This window comes from Lontra canadensis, unplaced genomic scaffold, assembly GCF_010015895.1.
Source record: "Lontra canadensis isolate GAN:19392208 unplaced genomic scaffold, GSC_riverotter_1.0 scaffold52, whole genome shotgun sequence".
NCBI lineage: Eukaryota > Metazoa > Chordata > Mammalia > Carnivora > Mustelidae > Lontra > Lontra canadensis.
In genome coordinates, this window is record NW_022631046.1 from 4,174,201 (window position 1) to 4,198,187 (window position 23,987).

The 23,987-nt window shown below is 37.6% G+C and overlaps 1 protein-coding gene across 1 annotated transcript in view; it reads right to left on the reverse strand.

Annotated features, from left to right (window-relative positions):
• The window catches only part of KITLG (KIT ligand), an 82,244-nt gene that overhangs the window by 9,776 nt on the left and 48,481 nt on the right, over positions 1–23,987 (reverse strand). Inside the window, exons 4-6 of the mRNA XM_032874187.1 lie at positions 12,968–13,138; positions 10,068–10,227; positions 9,334–9,417 (exon numbers count right to left, since the gene is read on the reverse strand). Of these exons, the coding sequence (XP_032730078.1) occupies positions 9,334–9,417; positions 10,068–10,227; positions 12,968–13,138 (415 nt within the window). The remainder of the gene's footprint in view (positions 1–9,333; positions 9,418–10,067; positions 10,228–12,967; positions 13,139–23,987) is intronic.

The window sequence follows — 23,987 nt, forward strand, 5'->3', positions numbered from 1 at the left end:
CAGTGGTGAACAGCACATCCCTGACAGAGGTTTTGCTCTTAACCTGTGCTTGTTCCCAACTGTTGCAATAACGTACTCTTGACCCAGCTCTGTTTAAAATATTTGGAACCCTGATTTTTCCGCGGAGTATTGTTTTGGGACAGCCAGACAAGTCCTTGTCGTCTCCAAAACACGTTAAGTTGAAAAATGAAAGAAAAGCCACAGAAGGATCTCTGACGTGACTGATGTTGACACACATGGAACACAGATGACATATTCCTAAAGGTGATTGGTACTCTCGAGCAAATCCATTTTCCATGACTTTGTCTTCTAAAACCTTTTTTGTTTTCTCACTCTTCACATCTTGCCAAGAAATTTGGAAGAGGACGTTTTGCAACCTGGATCAAGGTCGGTAGGCGTTAAGCTGTTTTGCCTGCCACAAGTAGTAAGTCATTAAATGGACTTAGCTATTAGAGTATTTTTAGGTACCTCATGCTTAGAGCCATAGCGTTTCCTCATCACATCCGCAGTATACCTTTACTGGATGCCAGAGCGTGGCTGGCTCTGTGCTAAGGACTAAAGGTTTGATTTTTTGGACCTTTTATGTTGGAAAGCCTGAGACCATTAAACACTAAAGAATGGTTGAAAGTACCAGTATCTTCTCATTGCTTACTCTAACAGCAAGAGATGGGGGTGGGGGTGTGTGTGAGAGGGAAAAAAGCATGTGAGATTAACTTGGGACTCATTTTGACCTTGCTCAGCTCCTCCGTGAGCAGCAAAATGATTCATGAATTAAACAAAACACATCTACCATCTACCACAAGGGTCTCTTCTCTCTGTCTCCTTACAAGGAACAACCTGGTTGTTAGAGACACAGACACATGTGCCAACCTGTACGAAAAGAACCAAAAGTCTTCAGTTTTCTTTGGTGAAGGAATACATTTAGAAATTATATATTTTCAGCAATTATAGGATCAAATGCAAACTAATCCAAGGTAAATGACTGTTTTAGGCTATAATATTATGCAACATTTGGGATATGGTGTCAGCCTATAGTCACCTGTTTAATATATTAAGTATGTAACATAAAAGAACCAAACCACTGTACATGTGTAAACATTTACAGGGAGAACATGAACTTACAGATTTAACCTGAGAGGCCAGAAACAAATCTTATCTACTGCAGAGAAAACAGGAATTGCCCATTTCCCCACCATTTGTAAACTGGGAGCATGGAATTCACTAATTGCAGGACTCCTATTTCCAAAGGGCTATAATAGGAAGTGTGTGTGTGTGTGTGTGTGTGTGTGTGTTGGGGAAGGGTGAGTCATGGGTGCCCCTTACACTTAAGGAAGGGCGATGGGGAGGGAAGTGGGGTCTTCCATTCATATAACTACAAATCACTTCTTTGAGACTAGACTAGCATATCTTCTGATCGCCCCCCACCCCAACCATCTTATAGCCTTGTGGGAAATAAGTTTTAGGCATTTTAAAGTAGAATTCAACATCAATTCTTTCATCAGAAAAAAAGAGTTACAACGTAGAATTTGGTATAATCAAAGTGGTACTACCATTATTGTAATAATACAGCTATTTTAAGGGTTATATCAAAGATTGTGTGTACTAGTCTGGAATTTAACTACCATTTATAAAAGTATTTTCTCTCAGAAAATGGACTCAGAATTATAAGCCATTCTTGACATTTTAGGAGTTTTCATATCACTATCTGTACATAACTTGGCTATTTGTGGTTGTATTCCAGTAACAAGCCTGAATTCTCCTTGAGGGCCACCATGCTATTGATGAAGGATAGTTGGAAGACAGGAACAGGCGCCCCCCCCCCACACCTCCAGCCAACCCCCCAGGAAGAGGAAACCACCCTTAAAAGGATTTTACCCTGCTGGTGGAAGGAATCCTCCCTCCCTTCCCATGTGACAAAACCGTGACTGGATGACAGGCACTGGGAGGGCTTGTCAGATTGACACAGACTGTCAGCAAGTCCATAAAAACCCCTAGACTTAGAAACTCCAGTGGCAACCCCTTCGGGTTTCTTCCCACCTTGGGAGCTCTATACTATCATTTTGCTATCACTCAATAAAGCTTGTTTTGCTGCCCACCACTCTGTCTGGTCTACTTCTTCATTCTTTGAGGTGGCATGACCAAGAACCATGGGCACAGACGGAAAAAAAAAAATTCCTGCAACACTATGGCCCACAGTGTCTCTTGGGACTGCTGTGTGGTTATGATAGATTTGACCAGGAGGGATCCGAGAGGGGTCCCCTCATGAAGATATACACAGAGAACAAAGGAAGCTATTAATATTTTTGTCCCCAGACTCCAGTAGAAAACAAAGGAGCTGGGACGGTGCTATGGAGAATTCTATTACATATACGCGGGTACCAGATGTCCTAGAATCAAGGCAAGCAACATCATAAAATCTTCCTGTTCTTTCCCAAAACCAAATCTTGACTTGAGCCATTCAGACCACAGGAAAGACCAGGGCCACTAGCAACAAGCAGAAGTGGCTTACCAAAGTGAGATACTCCGGGATTCCCCGCTCACAGTCTTTCTCAGGTAGGACAGCCCCTAAAGGTTTTCCAAAGAAATCCATGCTGGACAAGAGACCTAATTAAAGAGAACTCACCCACCTCACTCTTCCAGAGTAGTCACTTTTTAACTACTTTAAAAGTTCCACCCCCAGAACTATGGCCCCAAAGTCCCAGAACCTGACTAACACATTGCAGCAGTCTCCCTGCGGGACGGAGGGAGGGAGGGGGCCTCATAAAGACTAGGAGGGGAAACGGACCAGAGGAACTGAGCTTCACCTCCTGGAGGGTCAATATTACCTTGCTTTTGTTATTTCTCCCTAATGCAAAGAGCTTAAGAGCCAGCCTTTGGTTCTTTCCAGAGATACTACAGTCCCTCTTGCAGAGAGAGAAAAAGAATGTTATCAGAAAAGGCTTATTCATACCTCCAGGGCATGACTCCCAAGGCTACCTCTGCTACTTACTGGAGATCAGTGGGATTTGATCTGTGTGGCTCAAGGCCAAATGGTGGGTATTTGGCCCTACAGATGCCCAAGCTAGTAACAAAGCTTTGCTTTCATGTAAAGATTGCCACATAAAACTTGTAGGGTGAGGAAGCTCATCTGGATAGGATTTAAGTAATCCCACAACCCTGGGCTGTTGTCATAATTCTGTCTCATTATTATGAATGTCCAAAATTAATGGAAACTGACTTGTTTGGTTTGACCAATAATACCCAACATCTGTTCAAATACAGAACACGAAAAACTGTGCTACGATTTTGCTGACCTGCTTTTTCAAATGATTTTACTTACAGGCATCACCATGCCTGTGAACATGGACCTCTTGGTGCTTAGAAAACCTTCAAATCAGTACCCCTCCTTAATTCAGATTCAAAGCTCATTGCAGGTTGCGGTAAGTACTGACCCACAGCCTTGGTGCACCCAATTATTCTAATAACAATGAACACATATTATATATAAGGCATGGCTCCGAGTTCGTGTGTGTTAACACATTTAAAACTCACAGAAACTCTATGAAGGAGGTACTGTCATCCTTCACTTGACTGGCAAGTCCAGAGAGATTAACTTGCTCAAGGTCACACAGTTATCCAAGGGCCAACACTGGTATAGAAGCCCAGGCAGTCTGACTCTAAGACTGTCCTTTTAGAAGATGTATAACGTTAATGTCAAAGTAAGGATAACTTCTGTATCGTTTAAATATAATCTACAAGGATCTTAAACATTCTTTTAACTTGATACAAAGGAAATTACTATGATTTTGAAAACATAACTCCTTCTGGATAACTTGAACACTTTTATAAGGGAGAATCATGGCATAATGAGAGGACACTCACGTCTCAGGACCCCTTCATGTAGACTGCTCCTCCAGCTAGCACAACCACTTTTTGGGATTTTATCCTGCAAATTTCACTTCAAATTTCCCTGGCCATATCCCTCCAAAAAGTCTCACCTCCTTTATGCTACGACTAAAAACATTGACATACTTCTATTATAATATATATTGTAATATATATATATGATAAAAATACTAGGACTTTCTCTTATAAGAAGGTAAGCTCTACAAGAGCAAGTCTTTGTGCATGGGTATCTAAGTGCCACACTGATGAGTAACGTCTCCTGGCAAAAAGCTGCAAATTATGCAAGATCCATATTTTTTTATAAAAAGGAAAAAAGGAAAGCAAAACAAAAAAGAAGGCTGACCATTTTGTAATAAAAAAAAAGTGAATAGGTGTTTTATATTCAATGTCTTTTGAGGTAAGTAGAAAAGACCTTTGCTTCCAACCATGGTAATAGCATATTAGCCTTCTCAACCTAAATAACTGTTATATTAAACAAATTACCTAAGGTAGTTACTTTCATACATTAGTCAATAGGTAGCTCAAGAACATAATCCCTAAGAGTAAAAACATATCTGGTGAGGCCCATGATTGTCTTCATTTTCTGGCTGGGAGGTATGGAAGATAGAACCCAACTAGGGTTCAGTAGTTTCACAGAAATAAGGAATCAGAGACTGAAGTTCAGGGATGCAGATGTGTCTGGAGTTTGTGGGGCAGGGTTATTGGTGGGAAAGGAACCGTGCAGAAAAGGAGCACCAGAAATCTCTGGAGGAACCTCCTTAAGTCAATGGTTAAAAAAATAAGCTGTACATGCAAGGAAGAGACTTCACAAAGCCTGGCAATAAACAATATCTGGGAAGCTATGATCTTGACTGTTGATCAGTCAAGGAGCTCTGACAAGCCAGAATGGGGAGATTTTCTAGGCATTCAAGAGGTACCTTAGAAATTCTATGCCTTAGCAATAAGCCTACATTCCCCCTTCCCTCTAAGAAAGCTTAAAAACAAGACAGGGAAGGAAAATAAAGATAATCTGCCACTAATTGAACTGCCTATCTGTACAAAACTCAGAAGTCTCTAAAGAAATGCTATAAAATCTACATTCTCATAAACATAATATCCACAATATCCAGCATGTATTCAAAAATAACCAGCCACTTAAAGGGAAATGTGACCCAGAATCAGGGAGTTGGGGGCAGTCAACACATACCAACCCTGAGATGACCTATATGTTGAGATCAGGAGATGAGAACGTCAGAGATTCAGAACAACAGTTGACCCTTGAGCAATGCAGGGGTTAGGAGCACCAACCTCCTGCACAGCGGAAATCTACATGTAACTTTGACTTCCCTAAAACTTTACTAATAGGCCACTATTGACTGAAAGCCTTACCAATAACAAACAGCACATATTTTATACATTATATCTATTATATATATTAAAATAATCTAAGGAAAATGTTAAGAAAATCATGAGAAAATACATTTACAGTAAAAATCTGTTTACAAGTGGACCCATGTGGTTCAAACCCCTGTTGTTCAAAGGTCAACTATACATCCAGGGGCCAAAAAAGAAAATATCATAATGAATATGCAGATGGAAAATCTCAGCAGGAAAATAGACAAAGAATTAAACACAAATTTTAGAATACAAGCTTAGAAATGAAAAAAATGTACTAGATCCAAACCCATAGAATGTATAGCACCAAGAGTGAACCCTATGTAAAATAGGCACTTTGAAGGGCTATGATGTGTCCAGGAAAGTTTATCAGTTTTAACAAAGGTTAAATATTCCCTCTCTGTGGGGAATACTGATAACAGGAGAGGCTGCATATGGGTATGGGCAGGAGGTATGTGGGAAATCTATGTATCTTTCCCTAAATTTTGCTATGAACCATAAACTGGTTTAAAAAAAATTAAAAACAATTGTATTGGATGAAAAAAAAAATGGATGAAACGATCAGCAGCTTACAGATGGCAGAAGAGCCAGGAAACTTGAAAACAATAAGTAGAAATTATGCATTTTGGTGAACAGAGAGATTGGGGAGAGAAAAAAAAAATCTGAACAAAACCTCCATAATCTGTGAGACAAGATCAAACTACCTAATAAACATGTGATTGCTATGTGTGTGATTAAATATACTATGTGTGATTCCTTTTGGAGAGGAGAGAAAATGAAGAAAAATATTTGAAATAGTTATGGACAAATTTTTCCCAAGTTTTGGGGAAAATACACTTATGTATCAAAGAGGCTTGACAAAACGCAAAAGAAAAAAAATACAAAAAAAATCCCAGTCCTAGGCACATCTTAGTCAAACTACTACACAGAAGAAAAACTTGAAAGGCAGAGGGAAAAATGACCCAGTACATATTAGAATATAAACTCTGGATGCCTTTTTCTCAGAAACAATAAAAGCAGGAAGACAATTAAGTGACATCTTTAAAGGACTGAAAAAAAGTTCTGAAAACCCAGAATTCCATACCCAGTAAAAAGCACCTGCAGTACTGAAGACATTTTTTTTTTTTTTCTTAAGTATGCTCCATGCCCAGCACAGAGCCCAATGTGGAGCCCGAACTCACAACCCAAAGATCAAGTCCTGAGCTGGGATCAAGAGATGGCCACTAACACACTAAGCCACCCAGGTGCCCCAGGGACATTTTTTAATTAAAAAAAAAAAAAAAGATTTTGTTGCCAGTAGATTTATACCACAGGAAATACTAAAGGAAGTTCTTTAGACTGAAAGGAATTAACACTAGATGGAAAGTTCGGTTTACAAGAGGGAATGCAAAGTTTAAGAAATAATATATGGGTAAATATAAAAGACAACTATATTCTTTTGTTTTTTAAAAAAGACACAGGATAGCTTAAAGCAATAATTATAAGACTATTGTGAGGCTTATAACCTATGTAGTTCTATATGTCAACACAGCACAAAAGATGATTCTCCTATTTTTTTCTTAAGTGCTACAATATTAAGTAGAACACTGCAACATGTATACTGTAATTCCTAAAACAACCACAAAATAATGCAAAAAGAGCTGTTGAAAATAAACAAAATTAACCCAAAATCAATTGGGAAAGGAGAAACGAACAAATGAGGCAAATAGGAAATAAAATGGTAGGCCCAGATCCAACCATACCAATAACTATATTAAATATAAATGGATAAAATACTCTAACTAAAAGTTAAAGACCGCCTAGCTGAAATAGCAAGGCCCAACTATAAACTGACTACCAGAGATGGTCTTTAAAAATAGAGACAGTAGGTTGAAAAAAAGAAAGGTATACCATGCAAACAGTAAGCATAAGAAAAACTGGCTCCACTAACACAGACAAAATACACTTCAAGACAAGAATTCTAGCAGAGATAATGATGATTATTTCACTAACAATATAAAGGTCTGTTAATCAGAGAACCCATAACAATAATCAATCTATAACCACCTAATAATACAGCTTCAAAATATGAATTAAAAAACACATAACCAAAAGGAGAAATGGCAAAAACCACAAATAAAAGATTTTTAATCTTCCTCTATTAGTAGTTGATAAAAAAATTAGACAAAAAACTTTAATAAGCATTTGGAAGATCTGAACATTATCAGCCATTTTGATCAAATTTTAGAATGCTACACTCATTATTTGAATGATACACATAAGTTTCAATAAATTTTGAAAGATTACAGTGTATGTTTTCTGACAATAGAATTTATAAAACAATAAGATATCTAGAAAAAATACATATGTTTAGACATTAAGTAACCCACTTTTATATTACTCATGAATTAAAAAAGAAATCACAAGGAGAATTAAAAGATATTTTTGAAGAAATGATAATGGAAACACAATATATCAAAGTGTGTGGGATGCAACTGAAGTTGCTTACAAGAAAATTTATAACTTCAAGTGCTTCGAACAGAAAATTAGAATGGCTTAAATCACTAATCAAACTTTTCAACCTTAAGGACTTCAGCTACAACTTAGCTGAACAAACTAAGCCCAAAGTAAAAAGAAGGAAATAAAAAAGATGAGAAACCAATGAAATATAAATTAAGAAGCCAAAAGTTGTATCTTTGAAAAGATTAATAAAATAAAATCAGTAGTTAGTAAGAAAGACCTTAACTGGCTAACACAGTCTCTTTCTAAAACTTTTCAGATCTGATGTGCTTTGTAATTCAGAATTTTGAGATTTTAGAGGATTCTGTCTTACAGATATTGTATATAATATCCTCAGTAAAGTCTAGGTAGCATGCTGTGATCAAACACAATATTTCTATAGTGAAATCTATAAATATTCACTTTTAGAAGGAGAAAGACTATAAACAGCCTTATCTCAGTTTAGGTCAGGTCAGGTTTTGGTGCCAAAAATTCCCAAACAAATGGATTTTAGAGGTTTTTAAATTTTTTCTGAATTACAGAACTGGTATTGTGGATTTGTACTAAATTGATTATTCCTTTTTATAGGTAGGTCCTCTCTATGTCCCTGAACATATGACAGTGCCCCATTACTAAGTCTTAAGGGATAACTTTCTTAACTAAGATCATAGGATGAGTTTTTTTCCTTCTACAGCTTCCATGAAACTAGAGGATCAGAATACTTAGTAAAATCCAATGACCTTTATAACGACCTTCCCTGTATTTGAAAGGAGGACATTAGACTACCAGGAAATTGGGTCCTTAGTCAAAGAGCACAGAAATTTAAGGCAAAGAAGCATATTCTCCTCTAACATAATTTTATAGTAAATAAAATCATCAGATGTACAAATATAAAATTGTAAATACTGATATAACAAAACAAAATATCCTTAGAATTCTATACAACCAACATCTGTACTTTCAATTTTAAAATTCCATTTTTGTCAGACAAATCCCACAACAAATATATAAGTTGACAATGAACAAAGTTTAAATCGTATTTCTAAAAGTAATTATATGACTTATTTAAAACAATCTTAGCAGATTTTGGCCCAATACTCTAAAGATCATCTTGGGTTGTAGGGAAACCCATTTCTACAAACCTAATATTTGCTTATGTAAAATTTAAAAAAAATTATTAATTTGAGAGAGAGAGAGAGAGAGAGCACACAAGCGGGAGGAACAGACAGAGAGGGAGAAAGAATCTCAAGCAGATTCCATGCTGAGCGAGGAGCCCATGTGGGGCTTGATCTCATGACCTGAGCCAAAACCAAGAATCAGACGCTTAAGCAACTGAGCCACCCAGGCACCCCCAAATTTTCACTTAAATTCTAGTTAGTTAACATATAGTATAATATTGATTTCAGGAGTAGAATTTACTGATTCATCACTTACATAGAAACCTAATATTTAATTCTCAGGAAGATCGTAACAGGAAGAACAGTAACAGAACAGTATTAATATTATAATTGCAGAAATTTCCTTTAAAGCCCATGCAATACTCCCATAGGTGCTAACTGGAGCCATGCATGCATTAAATCAGACGTATGTACTTACTATTACTGCTACTGCTGTCATTCCTAAGGGAGCTGGCTGCAACAGGGGGTAACATAAATGGTTTTGTGACACTGACTCTGGAATCTAAATAGAAAGCAATAATGTGTCAGTGTTGCATGGTGATTTACATAAATTACAGAGTGTGCAAAAGGTTGAAGTGCAATACCAGAGTACTTTCAATGTCTGCTTCCCAAATTTTGATTATTCAGATCCTATTTATTTCTTACTGGGTCCTGTTCTATTTTTATTAAGAAATTCATCACAGTCGCCTTACAGAGCAAAGATTCATTGCCTGCATACTTAACAAACATAAGTAGCACAGATTTTCCTAATGGGAAAACAAGTCTCAATACTGAGTAACTGGTAAAGATCAGAATTCATGACTCAGAGGTAGACCTTAAGGAAAAGGCTTGAAAAGGGGACATTAAGAAAACTGGAGATGAAGGGTAACACACACTACACAATACGAGCAAGTATCAGACAAATCTACCTCCCATATTGTTTACCGACAGAAAATTCTTATATTTGAAAATGACAAGTGTTGCTTTGGTTTGAAAACCAAGAAATCAACTGATCACTTCTTTCATGCCATTTATATATGTCTTTGTGTTAGACATGTACACATACATCTTTCTCTAGCTACACATATTTGAGTCAGAGGTAGATTCTTACCTATATATACAAGATTCAAGCTTGCTTTTCACATTTGAATTGGAAATGCTTATTTGTCTTACCTTTTTCAGGACTTAATGTTGAAGGAAGCACACATTCACTAGTTTTAGATGCCACTGTCTCCAAGTCCTTGAGGGCATCAATGGATCTGTTAAAAATTCTGAAAAAATCTTCAGGGGTAAAATGCCTGGGTTCTGGGCTCTTAAGTGATTTTTTTACATTCTGGAAGAAAATAGGATTATATTCTTCAGATAGTTTACAGATCTAACTGATGTCGAGGTAACAGACGATAAAAATGTCCCCCAAAGATGCAAGTAAAACTAACACTTTTAGACAACTGTCTTAACCTGCATAATTCAAACTGGTACTATAAGATAGTGATCCCATCCACTTTGGTCTGGGGCTCAACTCCAGATAAAGGAATGAAGTGGTGGTGGGGGTAAGGTGAATAGAGTATCAAAACAAAATAATGTTAGCAACAAATTAGAGACACTGTTCTTTAAAGATGCTCATTAAGATAATGATTTTTCTTTTATTTTTTATATTTATTTATAACTTTATTATATTATATATATATTTATATATTTAATTTTTATATTTATTTTATTAAAAAATACCTCTTATAACATATGCTCTAAATATATTTCATTTATATATTATACATTTATTTACGTATTTATATATATTTATTTTTAAAATATTTTATTTATTTTAAAAAATCCCTCTTATAACACATGCTCCAAATAGCCCCAAATTAAAAAGTCAGATAATACTAAATAGTGGGAAGAATACGGAAAAGGGGGACTCTTATATATTGGTAGAATAATATAACTTGGTGCATTTGGTATCATCTGGTTGGACATGTGCCCATTCTGTAACCCAGAAATCCCACTTTGGGTGAATGTGCTAGAGAAGCTCTTGCACATACATGTGAGGAGACATACAAGAAAAGTTCTTAGCAACAGTGTAATATAACCCTTACATCAAATAACAGAAGAGTCGTTTAACCATGAGAGACTCTTAACTATAGGAAACCCACTGAGGGCTGCTGGAGGGGAAGTGGTGGGGGACTGGGTAACTAAGTGATGGGCATTAAGGAAGGCACGTGATGTGATGAGCACTGAGTGTTATAAGGAACTGATGAATTACTGAACTCTACACCTGAAACCAATGATGGAAGATACACTGGTCAACTGAATTTAAATTTATAAAAAAAAAAAAGTGGTTTAATAAATATCAGTATATTAAGCCCATTCTATAAACAGGAAAAACTTAATTTCAGCTATGTGCCTCAAAGTGGATATATCTTATAAACATAATGCTGAGCAAAAGAACCAAGTTATAAAAGAAGTAAGTATGATTAATTTCTAGAAATTCCCCAGGAAAGCAAACCAGACTGTATTTTAGGAATTCATACATGCGTGATTGTCTATAAATAAAAGTAGGTAACAATAACACCCCTGTAGCACTTGCTATGAACCACACTAAGTGCTTTATACATGTTAACTCCATCTCCAAAAACAACAGAGAAATACCACTTGGGTTCTAGCCACAGTGTCATGATTAGCAAATGAATACTCTTCAGTATCTGGGATGCTCTTCTTGACATCACCATTTACCTAATACTTAACTCATCTTTCAAGCCCCAGTGGTGGATTATTTCCTTCACAACATTGTTCCTCAGATGCCGTACTTTTTGTGACCTCTACCTCTTATCACTGCCATCAGAACCCTATTTGTACTACTATGATAGAAAAAGACATGTTAATTCTAAAATGTCATAGACTGTAAGACACACTAATTTAGAAATTAAAAAGCAAGGCTACAGATGTGATGAGATGTAGTGAGGAGGCTCTTAGTATGGTAAGAATTCCGAAATGAACATGAAGGGGATGAATATTGGGTCTTACAGAGAAATTGGAATTTGGAGAAGTATTTAAGTTTTACACTACAGAATGATATCTAAAACAGATTTAAACACCTAGAAGGCCTGTAGGGCAGACAATGAATTGTGAACTCTATGCCAAAGCAGGTCTCCCAAGACCTATTTTATTATGGATGTGGTATTCTAAAATAATAATAAAAATGTTTATTAGGATTTATTTTGCCAGACATGGTACTAAGGCACTAATCACAGATCATCTAATGTCAGCTCCATGAGATGGATCCCGTCACTGTCCTTCTAGGGATAAGGAAAGTGAACACAGAGAGGTTAAGTTCATAAAGGTAACTAGTGACAAAGTCAGAATTTGAACTCTAACATGTCATTCTTAATCTCTATATATTGCCTCGTCAATATACTTCAATCTCACAGCCCTGCCAGGCCCACATTCTCAAACTGGTGACAACTAATCATCAAATGGCCTGGCGATGGTAAAATTCACTGTTGTGACATGATTACTATGAATAGGGTTAAGTCTAAGTGTTCATTATAGGCAATTTTCCTTTTTTTTTTTTTTTTAAGATTTATTTATTTATTTGACAGAGATCACACGTAGACAGAGAGGCAGGCAGAGAGAGAGAGGAGGAAGCAGGCTCCCCACGGAGCAGAAAGCCCGATGTGGGGCTCAATCCCAGGACCCTGGGATCATGACCCAAGCTGAAGGCAGAGACTTTAACCCACTGAGCCACCCAGGTACCCTGGCAATTTTCCATTTAAAGGTAAATGAACATTTGTAACCTAAAAGGTGAGTTATGAGGACTTCCCTCACAAAATAAAGGGCTATTTTTTTTTACATTGTAGTGTGAATAAATTTTATTTTATATTAAATGACATCTAAGCCTTAAGGTATATTCCAGGATTTCAGGGTGACTATAACCACCTATTTTCTGTGCTCACCTTGAAAAACTTTTTTTAATGGAACATTTCACAAATAAAAGACCCGCCCACCCTTGCCACCCCCAATCAGCATAGGTCTTAGAGAAGAGTAGTAAGAAGCCATCCCAAGGAATACAAATTTACCTCAAATGAGTGTTCCTCCATGCACTCCACAAGGTCATCCACTATTTTCACAAGTTTGTCTATGATAGAGTAATTACTCAAGCCTTCAGAAATATTTGAAAACTTGTCCAGAAGATCAGTTAAGCTGACTGACAACTGTTCCACCATCACTCTTATCCAACAATGACTAGGCTGCAAGAAATTGAAAGAAAGGAAGATAAAGGAATCTGTTATAAATACAGTAAACTTGGAGCATCCTTCTTCAAAGACATCAATGTTTCGGTCACTAATGGACAAAGAATTTCCTTATATCAGAACAGGTCAGTTCTTGTGTTTTGTTTAACTCAGATGTAACATCTGCTTCTAAATTTGCAAATGAATAAAGACTCGAACAAAGTACTGATGGTAAAGAATGTTGCTCTTTCCGGCATCTGGGTGGCTCAGCTGGTTATGTGTCTGCCTTTGGCTCAGGTCATGATCCCAGGGTCTTTGGACTGAGACTCCCATGGGGCTCCCTGCTCAGTGTTGAAATCTTCTTCTCCCTTTCCCCCTGCCTGCTGCTCCCCCTGCTTGTGCACTTTCTCTCTCTGTGTGTCAAATAAATAAAATCTTACAAAAAAAAAAAAAAAAAAAAGAAGAAGAAGAATGTTGGTCTTCCATGGAAGTAAATTAAAGATGGAACCAAGTCTTACCCTTGACAAGGTTTACTCACTTTACTTACTCACAATGTTCTTAGAACAGTTTTAGGCATAGAGGGAGTTACCCAAAAAAAAGAAAAAAAGAAAGAAAAATTGTAGGAGAGAATCCTAGCCCTCAAGGACTTGAAGTCTTTTGGTGAACTGGAATATGAAACAGTGGATTAAAAATAGCTTATTTTTCCAAAGTGCTTGATAGATTCTAAGGCCTCTTCATAGATAAATTCATGTGGATATTTAAAAAACAAACAGCCCTGGCAGAAGAGTGGTCTCAGAGAGAAGCACTTTTGTCTTAGCAGCAAGCCAGCTACATAATTTGTAGAGCCAAGTGCAAAATTTGTTCAAGAATGAATAATTTGTTCAAGAATGAATAATTATTAAGATGGTGACAGCATAGCATTAAACCAATCATGGAGACATGCCCCTGAAGCTAGTCCCGCCCATTAGGTTAGAAGTTGAAATCTGTACAGTCAGGTATAACTGGGGTTCGATTTGGGCTGAGAAACTCCAGACAAGCTGCATAAAGTCTCTGAACCTCTCTGTAGAATGGGAATAATAGAACAAGTTAGTTGTGAGGAGATAATGCATAAATAACTTGAAAGTAAGTTTTATGAAGGCAGTATTTTTTTTTTTTAATATAGCCTAGAACTGTGTCTCTGGCATGGGAAAATTGCTCAGAAACTATTTGTTGAGCAAATGCATGAGTGAATAAAAAATGAATGAGAAAAAAATACTCTTGTGTCAGGGGTCTACACTTTCTGTAAAGGGCTAGGTAATCTGTATTTTAGGCTTTACATACCAAGAGATGAAAATAAAGGATATTATGTAGGTGCATTTATAGAGAGAAAGCAATTTCTATAAAACTTATTACAAAATTAAAATGTAGTTACAATAATTAAATATGTCTTTTGCATAATAATCAAATTTCATCTCTTGTAATACAGGTCTACCAATAAGAATGAAATTCTTTATTTTGGGTCAACATTTTGTTTAGTTGGGTTTCAAAATATTCTCTATTATCAAATAGACTGTGAATGTTCATCTGTAAAAACCAATCTCAGCTGACCGACCATATAAAATCAGGCAGTGAATTGGATCTGGCCTATAGCTTGCCAGCCTCTGTTATAAATGGCTCTGGGCCAATAAAGGTTTAGATTATTAGGACAAAATCTCTTTGATATATTAAAACACATTCTATTTTTTAAAATCAGTGTAACATTACTTAAAATAATTACTTAAAATAAGTTCATATACTTTGTATACTTTAACACTATGTTTTCTTCTTTAAAGATCTTTTAAGTAGAAGCTCTGAATTTTTTTTTTTTTAACTCTGCTAAAATATAACAAATGAGAAAAATAAGATTGGGGATAGCTATAATTGCCTTGGTTTATAAGATCCTAACAAATTTAAAATAACTTCTGCTGTAATAAAAATATTATAAGGAGTAACTGATGCCATGTGAAACGAACCAAACCACTAGATTTCCCTTCTTACCAGCAGAATATATCTATGGGGGAAGGCCAAGTAATTTATCCTAAATTATACAAGGGGGCCGTCTTCTATTCATTTAACAGAACAGTTTTAATTAATATAACACAGCCAAAAAGGAAACGGGTTTATCTACAAATTGGTAAGCCCCAATTCCTGGAAGCACGAAATGTCATTCAAAACTTTCAGAAGTGTTGGCTCTGGCTTCAGAAAAGTAGAATAAACAAACCCCCAAATGGGAATTAGTTCAATTAGGCCATTTCACTCAACTCATCAACCAAGTTCTCAAAGACTATGTGTTTCCAAAGTATGTTCAGAATGGATTCTTTGTTTTGTTTAATCAGTGCTTATCTCAAGCACATGTAAGTTCACATTTGCATCATTCACAGGTCTCTTTCCAAAATGTCACTCTTTCCTTTGGGACTGAATCGCTCTCCAAGTCTCCCTCCATTTAAACAGTGATAATTCCCTTTTAGACAGTCAGCCCTGTCAGCAAAGGGCAGATTTCCTAGGTTATGGGATACAACAGAAACTGCAAATAACTGTTTGAAGAGTATTTATATGGCGGTGCAGCCTTCCCCAATTAATTCATTCTGTTGTAATTGTGCAAATTTTTCTGTGGCAAGCAGATTCTAGGTGTCAGTCTCTTTAAACCCTGTCTTCACTCCACTTTATAAATATGCTCGTCTATCCTTCCCTCAAATCTTCTGACATAGAAAAACCAAAATCAAATTTCCTTATTCTGAACTAAGGTACTCCTTTAGTTTCTGCAGTCTTGGCACCTTAAATGAACAGGGTTTTTTTTTTTTTTTTCTTTTTTGTGGTTAAAGTAGAAATGATTTTGGTTATAGGTTTCTTATTTTTAAACCAGGGAACTCTGGGGTGCTTACTGCCACCATTTCTGTTTATCTCTATTTTCAGCTGAACTCTTTGTTTCCATTCTGTATTTAAGTTCTTATTTAGCTATGACGATGCCCTCATCGCCACCCACGGTCCCCCACGGTCCCCAACTTTCATATACCCAATCAATAGCTGAAGCAACCAACTTTTCCTAGCAAAATTTTCTAGCCTTAACTTATAATTTCTTACAGTTAAATCCTGGAAATCTCACATCTAATCCTAGCCCAAAACTTGCCCTTTACAAATTATGAAGAATTCTCTGCTTGTTAATATGAACTTCTGTACTACTACACTACTGAAAAACACATTTCTAAACATCTTGTAAATTGTATTTCATTCATTATTCATTCTCGCCAAATTTCCTTGGGAAAAAAACTGTATAATCAATTTAGAGTTCTATCTTTTCATTAATTTGCTTAAAGAGTCACATGTTAGCTTTTTAGGATTCTTGGACTTATTAAAGATAGCTCTGAGGCTGAAACAAGATTAAATATCAGCCAGTTTTGACCTGTCTGCAAGAAAACCAGCTTTGACTAGATCACATTTTCTTTTTAATTAAATATAATAGTCAATGATTTGCAAAGAGAATGAAACATAGGAAACTCATCATTTCATTTGTGAGATGATAGATCTGCTTTCTGACTCTTCTAAGATTATGATTAAGAAATATGATTGAAGGCTGTAAGTTTCCCAAATGTAATTTTTCCCTTTGCCTTAATAACAGGCATTATTATCACTATTCCTTAGCTTTCAGAAACCATTTTAAGCTTAAATAGTTCTGTATCAATATCAACTCACAACATTCATCAGAAGAATGTAAGATACAAATAATGTTCTCTATTTTACTAGCAGAAGAATGTGAAGAATTAGGAAAGTTGATAAAACCACACAGGAGGCCAAAGAAGTGAGGTTAAGAGGTACCTGTCAAATTCTTGAAGTACATATAATTTAAAGTTCCATTCCTACATATACATGCAAAACAAAACATATTCCTTGCTTTGAAAGGGAAAATCTGCCTGGGTTTTCCTTAACTCCAGACTCAATTCCTTATCTTCTTTCCTGGTAGCTTCTGTCTTATATTTGCTGGGTTAATTACAGCAACTCTGGCTAAGACTACTGGAAAAACATGCTTTCAATTCCTATGTAATATGCATCATTCTAAAATACTAACTGAATCAATTCATCAGTAATTCTTGACCTGCTACCATGCCATCACCACTGAAGATTTGTTCAAAAGATGAAAACTTCCTGGGGCTCCTGGGTGGCTCAGATGGTTAGGTATCTGCCTTTGGCTCAGGTCATGATCCTGGGGTCCTGGGATCGGGCCCCCTATCGGGCTCCCTGCTTGGCAGGAAGCCTGCTTCTCTCTCTCCCATTCCCCTGCTTGTGTTCGCTCTCTCGCTGCATCTTTCTCTGTCAAATAAATAAATAAAATCTTAAAAAAAAAAAAAAAGCTGTAAACTTCCTAAGGGATTTTAAAGTACCATGACCAAGTTAATGATTTAACTAAATGATGAAATAAAAGGTATAAAAACTATACTTAAAAGCATTCTAAACATAACTAGGAATAGGACTGCTTCCAAAGACCAATAATGAAAATATCTATGCACATTCTAAAACCACACATAAATTTAAACTGGGTCCTATATAAGCATATAAAATAGATACTATATGATATGTGATATAATACATCTGCAGTCCCAGAACTGATACATTCGAGACCCTGGATCAAACTGGGTGCTTTACAAACGTCCTGGGGGACTTGCTCAGTCTGGCATGCCTTTTTCTTCTCCATCCCCTCCTCCTTTCAAGAAATTGTTCTGGTTTATAAGCTAAAAGAAGTTGACACATTATTCTGCATCAGTCTTAGATGCACAGGGAGTCTCTAAGAGCAGGCACTGTTAGCTTTCACTGGACAAAACGTACTATAACATTTCTTCATGCATACTTGGCGCTACTCTCCATTTGGTAGCTCTCAGTATAGAGAGACCTGTGGCCTTCCTTAGTGGTCCTAACGCAGGTATCTACATTGTGAGAGTTCCCTACAAAGGAGCTGGGATAAGGACTCCATTAGTGATTCTTAGGGAGAAAAGCCCTGACTCATAAACCATGAGTCCTCTGAGGAATAACCACAGCGTGCACCCTTTCTTCTAATCCATCTAATCTGATTACCAGCCTTACTGCCCAGGTAGATTGTTTTAGTTTTATTTGCTTTAATGTGTGTGTGTGTGTCAAACCTCAATCTGGTCAGAATTAGAGGTAAGAATGCCCAAGGCACAAAGCATTCCTTTCTTTCCTCTTATGCTTCCAGCATTGACCTCCAGGGTAAGAGATCCAAAGAACGTAGAGCCATGCCATTGAGAATTACAAGAGTTTAAATATGGAAGGAATGCTGAAGACCACCTGCTCCAGTCCCACCAATTTCAGAAATGGGAAAACCAAGACCTAGAGCCGGGAAGTGGTTTGTTCAAGGTTGTACAATAAATGTAAAACAGAAACATGAGAATGCCAGGACTCACCTAGTTCTTTCATCAGTGGTATAAAGCACATACAGTTGCGGTATTTGCTTTCCACAAAGGTGACCATGAGTCTTACGGTCTCGCATCTGGACCACACATACTGGTCCTTCGACTCAACTAAGAGAGCTTTGGGGAATGGAAATGGCTCTTTCTGCGTCAGTTCAATGAATTCAGAGTCTTACTGATGAAAATAAATTTCTCCAACTGTCACACCCAGACAGCAAATGCCAATTGTCTTTAGTGGACTTTCTTTATTCTCCTTCTAGTATTTACCCTTAGGGCTGGAGAACACACTCCCCTGCTACTCTCAAACATTCCATGGCAGGCAAATTTCAAACATTTCTATAAAAGCACTTTGCAAAACTGTGTGCTCCCAATGCTGGTATGGAATCTCTAAAATCTTAACTACCTTTTGGAGGAGCTGGGTTTTGTCATGATTTATTTTGGTCTTCTGCCTAAACAATTCATTTGGGTCTTCAGTATTCTCTTCAGGCATCTGACTCTCATGTTCTTGCTTGGATTAAAGTGATATAGAAACCTCAATCTGATTAAGCTGGTAATCAGTCCAAACACTATAAATACGTGTTATTTCCCAGGGCAGGCCTATAAATGGTCTCTGATCCTCACCCAAAATGGCACAGTGATGAAGGAATGGCATGGCCAGGTAGGAGCAGAAATGATGAACGAGAAGCTCACTGTCTAGTCCCAACTATTAACACACTTTGTGGTTTTTAGTCAAGTCACTTAATCTATTCAGAGCTTCATGTTTCTCCATAAAATACAGGGGTCTGTCTAATCTGTACTAGCCAATACAGGGGGTTATTAGCCCTTGTGGCTACTTACCACTCAAACTGTAGCTCGGCTGATTAAAGCACTAAAATTTTAATTTTACTTAACTTGTTTAAAGTAAAAAATCAATACAATTCAGTGACTGGAGGAAGTGTGTTTTTGGGTTTTTTTTTTTTTTTGAAGATTTTATTTATTTATTTAGAGAGCACATGCAAGCTGGGGGAGGGGTAGAGGGAGGGGAGAGATAGCATCTCAAGCAGACTCTGTGCTGGGCTTGGAGCCCCATGCGGGGCTCGATCTCACAACTCTGAGATCACCACCAGAGCCCAAATCAAGAGTCAGATGTTCAACTGACCGAGCCACACCAGTTGCCCCAGGCCTGGAAAACTTTTAAGGATATTTGGAAAAACTCAGGTATATGAATCTGCACTTTCAATTGTAAATTTTATGAAAATCTAAACATGGAGTAAATATTTCTGATGAAAATTTAATATCTGCACTGAAGTGTGCTATAGGTGTGAAATACACAGTGGATTTTGAATATGAAAAAATTTAAAATATTCCATTAATTTATTTTGAGAAGGTAAAATGTTATTTTGGATATATTACAATAAAAACTATTTTACTTACTCCCCTGTTCCTTTTTACTTTTTTTTTTTTAATGTGGCCACTTAACAATTTTTAAGATTACACATATAGCTTCCATTATGTTTCTACCAAACAGTAATGGTCTAGCTATTCTGAAGAGTGTCTTCGTATAATCACTAATTAAGATGGGTCCTGTAGTTTGAGTACACAAAAGAGATACTTAAAAATAGTATTTAATGTTATATTTTATTCATTTAATATTTTATACCTATTCATTTAAAAAAATACTTTCTTTTTATATAGGAAGTAGAAGTAGGTAGTACAGTATCTACCTGGAGGATTTAATCTGCTTCTATAGGAAATACTTCTAATCCTAGGGGTTGAGCCTCAGGATCCCTACCAACAACTAGGAAACTTGCCCAATGGCTTGACTGGATAATGGTAGATCCTCAGCCAGCTGGACCAATCAGAAAGTCCCTCCCCCAAGCCAGTAGGTAACAGAAACTAAGCCGTCTCTGAGCAGCACCACAACCGCAGATATATAAAGTTGCGAGTCTGGGGTAGCTACATTTCACCAGTAGCTGGAACTACTGGACTGGAACACAAAGAAATTCTGCACAGAGAGAACAGCATAAGGCAGAGATGCAGAGACTCAGAGAGAGGAAAAGGGAAACCCGGTAGTTTTCCAGTCCTGGCTGGAATCCCTTCATGAAGCCTGGCCACATCCTTGCCCTTTTACTAGAATGCTGTTCTTCAGAATCCTTATAACTAGAATTTTTTTTTTTTTTGCTTTCCTTTTTTAAAATTTTTTTTTAAGATTTTATTTATTTATTTGACAGAGCTAAATCACAAGTAGGCAAAGAGGCAAGGCAGAGACAGAGAGAGGAGGAAGCAGGCTCCCTGCTGAGCAGAGAGCCCGATGTGGGACTCGATCCCTGGACCCTGAGATCATGACCTGAGCCGAAGGCAGGGCCTTAACCCACTGAGCCATGCAGGTGCCCTCAATGAAAGTAGTTTAATAGGAGCCTCAAGAAAACCCTGATTCCTAAAAATTGCATAATACCGTATGCATATGATTTTTAATAAAATGTACATATATCTAAGAAAAGAAGGGCAATAATGTTGAGATGCAGGTATTGTGTGAGGCGTTATAGGCACTCATCTCACAATAATCCTGTGGACTCCATCCAGGTCAAATTTGTGCCTTAGGGGAATAACAAGAGATTACGTGAGAACTTTTCTCCTTCCTTCTTCACTTTCTCTCAGCAAGTTATTCATTAGGTGCCTATCAGTCATTAGGCACTGATGCTATAAAAACAGAGCAAACATAGACCATCCCTGTCCTCATGAAGTTTACAAGTCTAAGCCGAAGGTTATCAATTAAGTAAATCCACAAATAAATGGGAAACTGTTCCTTTGAAGACACTCACAAAGGGAGTTTCCAACCAGAGGATTTGGCTTCATCTAGGAGAAAAAGGAAGGCTCCCTTACAGAAATGAAAATGAAACCAAGAATCTGGCGTTACTGGAATCAAAGGTCCCACCACGTGCAGGGGAACAGGGGCCACAGGGAACCCGTGAGGACGTGCGTGGGGCTGGTAGAGGGTTTGCCACACAATGGAAACCCATGAGGACGTGGGGCTGGAAGAGGGTTTGGAAAGGTGCCACACAATGTGGGTCTCAGAGGCCTGGTTTCAGAAGCTCCTTTTTTCTGTTTCCTAAGAACTCTGGCATTCAATGCATAGAAAGAGGGAAGGGTAAAACAATTAGGTGCGTGTTTGCTTGTTTAATCAGTTGTGTCTACTCAAGAAGAGTCAAAACCTCAAATGAGAAGTCCTAGAATGGCAAGGGTGATGGGAAGAGCCCAGAGGCAGCAGAGCCCAGCAAAAGAAGGCAGGAAGACCAGAGACTTGGAATCCTGCACACCCGGGGCAGGCGGCTGCGGGGGAAAGGTGGCCTGGAGGATTATGGTTAGAATGAGGTTACATATTCCCAATGACTTCTTTAACCTTGCCTTTAAAAATAATTAAAAACTGGGCGCCTGGGTGCCTTAGTGGGTTAAAGCCTCTGCCTTCGGCTCAGGCCATGATTCCAGGGTCCTGGGATCGAGCCCCGCATTGGGCTCTCTGCTCAGCAGGGAGTCTGCCTCCCCCTTGCTCTCTGCCTGCCTCTCTGCCTACTTGTGATCTCTATCAAATAAATAAAATCTTAAAAAATAAATAAATAAAAATAATTAAAAACTGACATGACATATAGTAAAGAATGGTTTAGGTAAGAATCATCAATAGATTCTAAATTTGGGGGAAAAACTTTGATGAGGAACTGTGCATGGTCTTAAAACATTTCCCTCAAATATTGCTCATGCGTTGCTAATGAGTAAATACATAGAACTAATGGAATAGCTTCACCAGGGGATCTGTTTAAGCACCCTGAGGGGAAGATGGACACTGTGTGCCTCTGGGTGTGATAACCTAAAGACGTTTCATCACTTATGTAGCATCATGGCTTCAAATGCATAATCTGAATATAATCATTAAGGAACATCAATCAAATGTTTCAAAGACACACATCTTAATTAAAGGGGACGGTTGTGTTACTTTAAATTTTAATGTCATAGAGACAAAAGAAAGGCTGAGGAGCTTTTAAAGCAGAGTAAAGAGACAGGAGATATTAGCTTACACAAGCTTAGTGGGTTTAAAACAGCACAAATTTATTATTTTACTGTTCCTGAGGTCAGAAATCTAACACAGGTCTTACTAGGCTCAAATCAAGGTGTTCATGCAGTCTGGGTTTCTTTTAGGGGCTCTATAAGAGAATTCTTTTCCTTGCCTTTTCCAGCTTCTATTTTATTTTAAGATTTTGTTTATTTATTTGAGATAGAGGGAGAGTAAAAGAGTATAGGCTAGGGGACAGGCAGAAGAAGAGGGAGAAGCAGACTCCCCACTAACCAGGGAGCTCTGGCTCAATCCTAGAACCCTGGGATCATACCTGAGCTAAATGGAGACAACTGAGCCCTGCCTTTTCCAGCTTCTGGAGACTACCTGCATCCCTTGGCCGGTGGCCCCTTACCCTGTAAGGACCTATTTTATATTTTTATATTTTAGCAAGAGGCTTTCATTGAGGTTAAACAAAAAACTTGTTGTTTAACCCTTAAACTGTCCCTGCTCACCATCCCCCAGGGGATTCACTTAAAAACAAGTCCAGGAAAAACAGCTCTAGGTAACAAAGCCCAGATACAAGGGTAGGTCAAGCCAGGTGGAGACATTGATCAGTGGAGGGATGCATACTATCTCCCTAGCTACTAAGGAGTATGGGCCCCCGCCCTTTGGGAGCCTTTTTGGCGCCAATGCTAATCAAGGTGTAATAGGCTGGTTCAAATGTCTACTGGGTAAATTGTAATTCAATTGGTCACCTAGCATCACTGTGGAGTTTCCTGTGTGTGTTACAATCTCATTGGTCACCTGTGCGTGGCCAGGCCCGACCCCATGGCCTTTGCCCTTAAAAGCTAGTCTGTGAAACAGAGAAGGGTCACCCTCTCTTGTAAGAGGTGCGTCCCCGAACGTTCGGTTAGATTCTTGATGCTTGGCGCGAAATAAAGCTTTGCTTGACCTTCGCTTTATATCAGTCTCGCTCCTTTAATCACGGACCCATTATTGGGGCATAACAACCCCATTTTCAAAGTTAACAGTTCAACATTTTTTAATCATTCTCTCTGGCTCTCACACTCTAGCTTCCTTCTTATAAGGATTCATGAGAATAGACCACACCCATCTGGATAATCCCAGATAAACTTCCCATCTCCCAAATCCTTAATTACATCTGCAAAATCCCTCTTACCATGTAAAAGATATATTCACAGCCTGGGACATCTTTGGGGAGCCATTATTCTGTCTATCACACATAATGTCAAAAAAGGAAATCATTATCCTATATTGGATCTTGTACTGGGGGAAAGAAATACTTTAAAAAAAAGAAAATTTTGATAAAACTGAAATACAGCCAATAGATTTAAACATTTTTCTTATTGCTAAATTTATTGAAACTGACAACCATACTGCGGTT